General features: G+C 45.2%; 1 protein-coding gene across 1 annotated transcript in view; it reads left to right on the top strand.

The window, feature by feature from the left end:
• The window catches only part of ITPR2 (inositol 1,4,5-trisphosphate receptor type 2), a 240872-nt gene that overhangs the window by 4661 nt on the left and 225125 nt on the right, over window positions 1-11086 (top strand). The window contains exons 3-5 of the mRNA XM_035888507.1: window positions 5177-5292; window positions 5678-5764; window positions 6459-6617. Of these exons, the coding sequence (XP_035744400.1) occupies window positions 5177-5292; window positions 5678-5764; window positions 6459-6617 (362 nt within the window). The remainder of the gene's footprint in view (window positions 1-5176; window positions 5293-5677; window positions 5765-6458; window positions 6618-11086) is intronic.

Raw genomic sequence — 11086 nt, 5'->3', positions numbered from 1 at the left:
GGGGGGGGGGGGCAGGGAGAGAAATCATCTGACAAATAATTGTTCTAAGCCATCCTTCTCCAATATCAGAAAAAATTTAAAAAGCATAATGGGAGTTATTTTCCTTTTCAGGCTTCCTGAATGTACTTGCTTTTTGCTTGGAGGATGCTCAGTGCGTGGCTGTTCCTCCCGCTGTCACTACTGCCCTTTGCAGACTGGCACTCTGTGCCCATTCCCAGGCCCGGGCGGGTGGTCAGTTCGGTGCACAGGGATCCACTCTGCGGATCGTCTCCCGCGCTCTGGGACTTGCTGCTTTCCATCTTTTGATTGTTTAGATTAATAAAGGTCATTTTTTTCCTCCATAAAATAAGTAATTGACATGTGTCTCGGCGCTGATAATTTGTCGTAGTTTCTTACTTTCTAGTAAGCCAAGGTGTAGTAGTGTAGGAGGTTAAACCTGTAGTGTGACCCTGGAGAGCTTCCCGCTTTTTTCCATTTTGTAAAGAAAACTTGAAGTGATTTTTAGTGTGTTAAAAATGTGTGTGTGGGCTGGGGTGGGCAATGTTTCCCATTTTCTCCTCTTTCACTTTGTGCACAAGAAATTGAAATTTTGCCTGGAAGATTTTGTGGGTATGAGCAAATTGATGAAACAGCAGCAGTTGAACGCCTTAAAATGTAGTGAGTGATACGGGCTGATACTTTTAAGCTATTCACTTCAAAGCTATTTGTTTACCTTTGGTAGTGCCTACTTAATTAGTGTCCTCAGGAAGAGAAGCCTTTATGTAAAACTCCATAAAGTAGTAAGTTAGGAACTAGGACTACCTGAGAACGTCTGGTGAAGTTAGAGGAGACAGTCTGTCTCACGAGTGGGTTGCTAGACTGACCCCCAGGAGGGTGAGCTTTTGATCTACTGTGTGTGCGGGGAAGTTGCTTTATAATCTTATGCATCAATTTCTCTTTTTTCCTGTTTATTTAAACTGTAGCTTCTCTAGGGCAGGCACTGCTTGCTCCACCCGCTGATGTTTAGGACCACAAAGCTTGAATTCTGTTGTTAACTCTAATAAAAGTAATTAGGAAAAAAAAAACAGGAAAAAATAATGAGATTACCCATTTTTAATGTATCTGGTGTCTTAAAAAAAATAGGAAAAAGCTTGTCTGGAAACAAAGAATATGTTTGGTTTGGTGGTTTTTTTTTTTTTTTAGTCTATAAATTGAGGAAAATACAATTGAAATAATACTAAAGGGCTACTAAAATGATCTGAGGGCTGGAGCACCTCTCTTATGAGGACAGGCTGAGGGAGTTGGGCTTGTTCAGCCTGGAGAAGCTGCGGGGAGACCTGATTGCGGCCTTTCAGTACTTAAAGGGAGCCTATAGGAAAGATGGGGAAGATCTTTTTAGTAGGGCCAGCTGTGACAGGACAAGGGGTGATGGTTTTAAACTGAAGCGGGGTAGGTTTAGACTGGATATAAGGAAGAAATTCTTTACAATGAGGGTTTCTAAAGCACTACTAGCCTGGAAGTCAGGAGAGCTGTTCTGCGCAGCACGGCCACCGATGGAGCTGTGTGGTGGCTGAGAAAGTTCACCCGCCTTTGGGAGGGCGAGACCCGCTCAGTCGTGACTGCACATCCGTGTACATATCCCTGCGTCTCCCTGCAGCCGGCAGCGCTGTACTTTGAGACACGGCGTGAGGACGGGAAGCCTGTGCTCGCTCAAGTGGCAGGATGCGTGGGGAGTAACTGAGAAATGAAGACTGGTCCTGTAAAAAGCGGGTATTGTTACGTCAGAGGAATAAGCATTTCACGAAGTCATCTGAGAAGGCACTTTAATTAGAGACTGTTACAGAAAATAATAGCGGACTTTTTGTCTTACGAGCTGAAATCTCGTAAAATCTCCTACCTCATACAGTACGATTTAACAGTACATGGTGTTTTGTAATTGCATTTTTTTTTTTCCTCCTCAGTGTCCAGGATATTGTAAAAGTTGCCTGGGAGTTATGTACTGTAGCTTGTATGATCCAGTTCTCATTGTAAATGTTCCCCTTTGAAATGAAAGTAAACACCTTTGCGAGGTGGCTGGGTTTGCTTTGGTAAAGATTTGTAGCGCTTTCTCCTAGGAGCAGCGACCCAGGGCTGAGATTAGGGAGCAAATCGGTGAAGGCTTTGGGTCAGTGCCGAAGAAAGTTCTCCTACCGGCAGTGCTTTTGTACGAACAAGCTTTGCCGCTACGAATAGTAGAGGAAGATCAATTGCTACTGAAGGGAAGAGAGGCAATGCAGCCAAAAGCTTAGTAATAATGGTGGCCAGTATGCGAGAGGCCAAATGACATTATTTGCCGGACTAAAAGCGTTGCAGCTCAGTCTGAGGCTTGAGAGCCAGCGCTGTCGCAAAGTGCTAGCTCTGGGGGCGCGGGCGGTGGGAGGAACGTGCGTCATGGCCTGACTTGAGAGGCTTTGGCAGCACTAATGTCAGGTACCTGTGCTTAGCTGAGCCCGGTTGTAGCTGAGGGTGCTGCCTGTTTTATTTTAAGTAATGAGAGTTCATTTTTACTTGGGAAAGGGCAAGGGCAGTCTTCACACTGGATTTCTCTTCCCTCTCCTGTTGTGTTACAAGAGGCGTTCCTGCTGTAAGATGGTTTCAGCAACTCCTCGCAGACTGTGAAGAGGTGGGTATGTTGGAGGATATATGGAGGATATACCTCAGAGGAGCTAAATCTCCTCCTCTTCCTCCCTGTGTGAAAGAGTAATTCCCTTGGATCGACAGTGTTGGAAAGGAGAATAGGATCTGCCTTGGTATCTAGCATCTCCTACAGAGAGGCTGTAAGTTTGACGCTTGAATCCCCACTCGCAAGGGTGGAACAGTTAGGAAACTTTTCTCATCTATCATGTATGATAGACGGGCACTTCTCGCGTGTGTGGCTGTGGACTGGAGAGCCGGAACAAGTCCTGCGTAGTTAGCAACTGCAGATGTTAAATTTGGTCTGGGAATTGGGTAGTGAGCAGGACAGCACTGTAAAATAGAAACTGTCTGCTGCTTGACCTGACTAAGTGGTTAAAAACCCAGACCATGACTTCGGGATAGTTCCCTAAAGCTTCCCCTGCTGACATTTTTGTGACAGTAATGGGTGAATGACGAGATTACACTGTATGAAAAATGACATGCGAGGTTGGTAAATTCAGCAGGGCCACCTATACATTGATCCAGCCTGTAACCGGAACGCATGCTTAGTGTTGATATTGTGGTTGCTATTTCACATTGCAGCACCTTTGATAACAGAGGTAAGGGTGACTACAGTGCTGTTGGAACGGGACCCTTCAGAGAAGGCAGCAGGAGAGCCGAGGGTAGAGGGGACCGTTTTCAAATTATTCTGTGCTGTGAGATGTGTATGCCATGAACTGTGTTGAGTGCGGTGGTAAAGAAGCGCTCCATGTTGCTCACACAGAGCTAGCGTGTTTGTTCTCCTCTTTTTCTGTATTTTTTGTGAGGAGCGCTGTCTGTCCCATACTGTCTGCAATGTGGCTTTCCAGTGGTGTTGCAGAGTCTCCTCTTTGTGGGAAAGTTGCCTGATGACGAGCAGAGAAGTGATGCTGCAGATTCTGGCCAAACTGGGGTGTCAGTGCCTGCAAGATGTGCTTGTGGCATCAGAAGAGCAACTTTTTTCTTTTTAGTCCAGCCCTGGGACAAGACCTCTTCTAAGTAGGGTGCATTGCTGCTGTTACCTGACTCTAGCTTGTGTCATGGCTCTGTAGCTGGGAGGGAGGTAGGAATGGTTGCTTCCCTCCCATCTCTACCTTCCCGAGACCCGGACATGGGCCAGGGAGGAAATTCTTTAGAGGTTGTTCTCCTCTGGGGGTGGTTTAGTCCTGGCTGTGACAGTTAAATCTGGAGGCCTAATAGTCTGGGACAGACCTTCCTTTGACACCTATACATTGCAACCTATGTTGGGGAAGAGTTTCTCGCTATAATACATGTTCAGTCCTGCATGTTCTTATTAGTCTGACAGCAAAACTCTGATTGCTGATTAATACTGTCTTGTCCTTTCCTCATGCCAGTTGATACACGTGGGGTGTGAAAGGACAGTTACCAACATTTGCTAAGTTAAATGTCTTTCAAACCTAGCTTTGATGATTGGGACCATGCAAGACTAGGAATCGTTTATCACTCTAAAAGTAGTCGGATTTGGATGAATCATGAGCCTCTATTTTCAGTCTATAGGAGTGTAACTGGCCAAAAAAGATCCCAAAAAGTCTCAAGTCAAGGAATTTCACAAAATTTAGTTTATTCCCAATTAACATTAACTTTCAATTACTGATTCCAGTGTTGGGAAATAAAGATGAACAATTGAACAAGCACTTTGGGAAGCACCCCTTGGCTTCCCTCCAGACACTTCTCTCCCCCTTCTCAGTCCCCAGACCCCTTGCTGCATGTGGTCCCCACGAGGAGTGGATGGGGTCAGTGGTGTTGTGACTCGCTTTCCTTTGCTGACCCTCATTTCTTAATCTGCGGTTCCCCCTTGGCTGCAGTCTCCTCGGGGTGTACCCCCTCCACTGTCATTGTTTGTGCAGCCGCCCCGCTTGGGCAATCCCTCTCAGGTGGCTTTCCCTCCCTCCCTCCCTCCCTCCCCGTTTTTCGCCTGGTCCGTCGGTGGCGGTGTTCAGTTTGTGTCACTTTGTTGTTTTTACTGTTAGGTTTCCTTTAATCAATCTTAGTGAAGGCACACGTAGACCCGAATGCCATGTTAGCCTCCTTGGTGGCTTGCAGCTGGATGCCCATGCGATCCTTCATTTCAGCAGTGCCAGAAGGAGCAGGGCAGCCAGGTGTATGGCGTACAGAAAGCAGGAGCATTTTTTGGAGGTTTCACATGCTGTCGAACAGCACATCTGTGATGTTGTGCTGCAGCAGAGCGCTAATAAAGCATCGGGCAGTTTTGCACGTGGCCGGCTCACAGCCTGGGACTCTCGCAGAGGATGCAGAGACGTTGCATGGAGTGGGCACATGTGGGGCATTGAAGGTTTTAGGTTCAGCTCAGATGTTCTGCCACCCTGTTCGTGGTCTTGTTGCCACCAAGCTGTTTGGTTGACTGTGTTTAAACACTGGTATCTAGGCAGTTCTGGAAGAAGAAAACCAACCGAAGCGTGCTTACAAATGAAGGAAGTGTCTTTCAGCATCACTTACGAGTATTTCTTCCAATCTTCCACAGACTGCCTTTTCAAGGTGTGTCCTATGAACCGATACTCAGCCCAGAAGCAGTACTGGAAAGCCAAGCAAGCCAAACAAGGAAACCATACAGAAGCAGCACTGCTGAAGAAACTCCAAGTAAGAGACATCTGTATTTGTAATCTTATCTCAATCTGCAGGCTGTGGAGTTACAATAGAATGAGAAAGAATAATAACAAGTGCCTTGGGAACCACCGCGATGGTTATTATTATGCCACCGTAGCAACTTTATATTCTCCTTAGCTCTCCTACCTCCCCACCAGCATTTATTGCCCCTGCCCTGGTTTTTATCTTACTTTGTCTGGGGGTTGTGCCTTTGCTGTAAGCAAAATAGTCCTTCAGGCGTTTTACTAAGTGAGAATGGAGTTGTTAAAATCGGGAGTGGGCCCTGGTTTAAATCACGCTATTATTTTAGAAGTCCTTTCCAGGAGTTAGGCAGAGGGGCAGACAAAGAGATGTTTTCAACATAATCATTCTCTTGCAGCACGCAGCAGAACTGGAGCAAAAGCAGAACGAAAGCGAGAACAGAAAGCTGTTGGGCGAAATTGTAAAATATAGCAATGTCATACAGGTAAACCTATTGAAATCCATCTGCCTTCTCTCAGAGCTGGAAAGAAAACTTGTTTCATTTCAGGGTTGCAGTGAAAATGAAAATAACCGCTGTAGTCTGGTGGGTGGTCAAGGGTCAGGTAAACAGAACTTGGTGAAGTTTACAATATTGTGTTTTTCTGTCTGTTTTAAAGCCTACCAGAAGTGCTGCGTGTTCATGTTTAAATAATATGTCATAATAGAAATTTTATGTGTAGTTTTTGCTGCCGCGGTTTAGAATCTGAATGTAAATACATATCTTTTATTTTCAAGATTGATTTCAAAATCATTTTATAGAGGTGCTGTGCAGCTCCTTTTAAATCACTGAAGTCATTTGTACTTCATGACAAGTAAATGAGACAGAATTTGTGTTCTTAAGCGCAGTACAACTTTTCTGTAATGGATGAAATTCCTGAAGGTAACGCTATTAATGCACCCTTGCCCTACCTGCGTAGTATTTGCTGTAAAATTGATCGCTGACTCATTTCTCTCAATCTGAGATACAGCATCTGTTTTCCTAAACAGCAATATATTTTGATAACTCTTTCCTAGTTTTATTTTGCCTGTATGTATGTTATGAAAAATCACTACAGTGTGAAAGCCCACGCCTCCTCTTTTGACTGAAGCGAGAAAAAGCAACAGCTGTACTAATTTATTTAATTATTATTTGTTCTCAGCTACTGCACATAAAAAGTAACAAGTACCTCACGGTCAATAAAAGATTGCCGGCTCTGCTGGAGAAGAATGCCATGCGGGTGTCTCTGGATGCTGCAGGGAACGAGGGATCCTGGTTTTATATCCAGCCATTCTGGAAACTGAGGAGCGAAGGTGACAATGTAAGTGGAAATACTGAATGTGCAAGAGGGAGAGAAGGCAGAAAGTTTCCGGAAGACATGTGATTTCTTTGCTACTGGCATAAATCATAATGGATTAAGTTCAGGAAAAAAAAAAGTTTTAAACAGTGCTTGGGACTATTAGCTTTTATGTGTAACTAGAAAGTGTTACCAAATTATATGGTCTGGAATCTGAAATGTTGCCACATTCATCTGAGCCTCTGCTGACCTGTGTTGGGGCATCTTCCTGTTCAGCCTGAAGAAGAGGAGACTGAGAGGGGATCTCATCAACATGTGCAAATATCTTAAGGGTGGATGTCATGAGGATGGAGCCAGGCTCTTCTCAGTGGTGCCCAGTGACAGGACAAGGGGCAATGGGCACAAACTGAAGCATAAGAGGTTTCAGTTGAATATGAGGAAGAACTTCTTTACTTTGAGGGTGACAGAGCACTGGAACAGGCTGCCCAAGGGGGCTGTGGAGTCTCCTTCTCTGGAGATATTCAAAGCCTGCCTGGACAAAGTCCTGTGTAACATGCTCTAGGTGAACCTGCTTTAGCAGGGGGGTTGGACTGGATGATCTCCTGAGGTCCCTTCCAACCCTTGCTTTCCAACCCAATCCCTTCTGTGATTCTGTGATCTTTGCTAAGTCTACCTGTTGCGTGCGGATTTACAAAGCTGATGATAATAAGTCATAGTTTACACTAGAGTAAAAATTCTTTTTTAAAAGGTTTTTTTTTTTTTAAATTTTTTGGCCAAATTTTTTTTTTTTTTCAAGAGGTCAGCAGAGAATGTGCCTAGGAAATACATCAGGTTTCTTTTAATCTATATCCCTCATCAATGTGAGAGTGACACCTGTGATTGGAATTGGGTTGGATAGTCTGGTGGGTCTTTTCTGGGTAGGTTTGAGGAGGAGTTTTGCAGATTGGTAGGTAGGAGGAAGAATATACAGGAGAGCTCTTGCTGCAGGTCCGAGAGTTGCGCGATGAGATCAAACCCCAGTTCCTCATTCAGTCGGCTGTGGCTTGGTTAAGTGCCTGCTGTGGAAAATTCAGATCTGTGTCTGGGAAGGCCACATGATGAACTTGTGTGGTTTTCTATTGTAGGCCTGGCTGGGAATGTTTGGCTGCTCTCCTCGCAGACATGAATGCCTGGTTTCTTGTGGATTTTCTCTCATTAACTTTGTGGTTACCCAGCTCTTGGGATGCTATCCAGGATGAGTGTGGTTCCTTGCAGCTCCTTTTGGCAGTCTGTTGTAGGGAGGGGAATGACTGCATTCCCAGCTCCTGGTCAGAAGTCCCTAAAGTCATGGTCTTCCCCTGCTCCACACAGTGATCAGAAGCGTATGTGAAAAGCTCCCCTTTTCCCCAAGCCTGTTGTGGAGAAAAGCAGCAAACATGAGTAGCCCTTTGGGGCACCTCTGCATGTCTTTTCAGCTGGGGAAGAGAGGTCTTGTGGATCAAACATTAACCTGGTATTCCTTTTCCCTCTTTGGAAAGAAAAAAAAAAAAGGTGATGTACCGCTTTTAAGGTTTTGGCTTAGTTTCTTAGAATAACACTAGTTCAGCATCTTCTTAATTTCTCATGCCTGGGAAATAAGTGCATGTCATCCTCCCCCGGAGTGAGGACCTGGGGTTCCCAGGTTGCCATCGTGAGCCCTTACAGCAGAGAGCAGCAGAACGTTCTTACACCTTAGAAGTCATCCTCAGTACTACAGAGTTTTTGATTCAATTTTACACTATTGTGGGCACATAAGAGTTTGGAAGCAGTTTTGCTGGTCTGAAAAGTTTGCAGATGGTTGCAGCGATCGCTGTAACATCCCACTCCCCAGACCTCTCTCCTAGTTTGTTCCCTGTAGGGCTGTTTTTGGCAGGTTCTGAGCTACAAGGGCCGTGTGGGAAACTGTCAGGTTTACCCTTAACTTAATGGCCTCCTTCAGAACCTGCCGGCTGCTCGTTTTCTGTCACCAGGTTTTGCCTTTCAGAGCTGGGAGCTCGCCATTATATTTTACAGAGGGAAGTCTCAAGACCCAAGTTTTTTCTCCTTTCTTGCCAGGCCCAAATAGATCCAATAATTTGCTTTGCAAACTTCCAGTGCTAAAAATTACTCCTCTGGTAGCTTTCTCCTAACTGCTCTGGCACATTTCCACTCCTGCAACAGTGAGATAAACTGGGCAGCTGTGGTGAGGGGGACAGGGATAGCAAGCGATGGGGGAAATCCTTCATTTGCCTCTCGCAGATGGAGAGAGGCTCCAGCCTTGTACCCACTCCTTCCCTCTCGGTTACTCCCAGAGTAACTTCTAATGTGCCCCTTAAAAGGCTATTTTCTGGGGGACTCATCTGCAAAGCGCCTAACGCCACATAAGCTGGGGCCACTTTACCCACTCACTAAGTTAGCTTTTATTTTTTTGATTTATTTTTTTAGCTTATATATTTTTTTTGTATACTTTTCTTCTTCTGACCTCTCAGTGCATGGAGTTAGCTTGGTGTATCAGGCCCGCATTCTATTTGGAAACTGAGGCTTTTTTGTTTTCAGCTTCTGTGCTATAATGAGGAAATTCCCTAGGAAAACAAATTTTTGAAAGTCTTTAGAACTGTGGAAGTGAGCACTGAATTACTGCTTGGGTGGCTGCTACTGTGTCAGGTAACCCAGGCAAGGTAGATCCAAATACTCCATACATCCTAAGAGAAAAGGAGGTGGTTTAGCCTGGGGAAAGCTGTGATATAGGAAGTTACGTGTGCGACTTCTCTGGTAAGTCATCACCGTTGTTTTGCCTTGTGAAATATTTAAAAAATTATTTTTCTGAAGGAGGGCTAGCTTGGCTTCATTAGTGACTGATTAATTATGCAAATCATTGAAAGCAATGAAAAAACATGGCTGGACACTTACAGTAATTGGCATAACTGCAATATTTTACGCAAACTTTTATTAAGCATATACCAGCTCTCCTTCCATGGAAGATGTGACTGATTTTGGCTAGAGCTGGCTCCGGTTCAACAGAATAGCAAAATGTGCAGCGGCAGCAGGGTTAGCGCTGTGTGGATTGCATTTTCAGTTGTCTGCCATTTTAGCAGTTTGAAAGCTTGATCTTGCAGCATGCTGAGGGAGGTGGGCTCGGACTTGGGGAATGCCCAGCCGTCTGTGGGAAAGTTCTGTTAATCCTCCCGATCTTTGAAGTGTGTCAGCAGTGCCACTGGCAGATGTGGTTATAACATCAAAGCAATGGAGATGAAGTAGCAGAGCCTTTGGTGTGTCCGGTAACCTACTTGGATAGTTAGTCCCAACTGAAATCACTGCTACTACATCCTCACAGCTAATAGAACCTTTTGTAACTGCCAGTCTTTGTGATATACTACACTTCTCCTAGAGTATTTGCTCCTACTTCTTGATTGTGGTGTAGGTGTAGCTGTCAGGTGGGCTTTTACTGAGTTTATATGAACAACAGAATCTCTCTAAGTGATGCCAGTGCTGGTTCCCTCCGCTCCAGAAGACTGAATGCAGTCAGCTTTGACTGTGGCTCTTCCCACTCTCAATGTACCCTCTCCACCAAGACACAGACAAGTAGGGAATTTAGAAATTACCTTGTGCAGGAAGAACTCCACTGCATGCAAGACTGAAGGACCTTGTAGGTCTTCTCATTGTCTTCACTATGAATTTAGTCTTTCTTCGGAAGTTTCTTGTCTAGACCAGAAAGGGTAAGAGTTTTGTCAAAGGAATCAGGAATGAAATCCTCAAAAGCTGTGTGTCTGATGCAACTTTAATGAAGTCATGTCTCTATGTAAGGAAGAAGTCCCAGAGACCTTGTCAAACTATTACCCACTGCTAGTCTACAGCGTACTGGGGCTGGCTCTGCCCAAGGGTAGCTAAGGAAGATGAGAAAGAGCTGGTGTCAATTTTAATTTTGCAGAGCAAAACCTTGGGAATACATTGTTCTGTCTTCTATAATTTCCATGTAGTACAATTCTGCACGCAGAAATATGGGCATGTGGGCATGCGAGTGCTCTGCCTCCAGTGTTTTGGGCATGCTGGGGCATTATTTGGAGCCAGAAATCAGCTGGGTAGGGGACGGGAGGAACTCAAAAGAGCAGACTTGCAGCTTGCCCAAGGCAGCTGCATGTAAGAGAACAGGATTCCCTCTTCAGTTTGCTTTTGTTTTCTGCATCGCTGGTGGAGGCTGTACAGGAAACAAGCGCTGTGAAATCCCCTCTGTCCCTTCCTTCCCAGCCACCAGTGCAAGCAGAAAAAGAAGAAAGGAGAACAAGATAGGATATCTCATTGCTGCTATGGCAGCTGGCAGAGCACTGAGGGCAGGCTACTGATGTGGACTTGGAGCAGGGTAGGAGGATGAGACAGAAACCATGACCCCACACAAGGGTTCTTCCTCAGACGTGTGCCTACAGCAGAGGAGCTGTGCATGCCTCCTTTCCTCTAGCTACTTCCATGGTAGTCACAGGCTTGCATTCAAAGATACCTTC

The sequence above is a fragment of the Egretta garzetta genome, unplaced genomic scaffold, assembly GCF_000687185.1.
Source record: "Egretta garzetta isolate BGI_Z169 unplaced genomic scaffold, ASM68718v1 scaffold81, whole genome shotgun sequence".
In the NCBI taxonomy this organism is placed as follows: Eukaryota; Metazoa; Chordata; class Aves; order Pelecaniformes; family Ardeidae; genus Egretta; species Egretta garzetta.
This window is presented reverse-complemented; position numbering and strand designations above follow the sequence as displayed.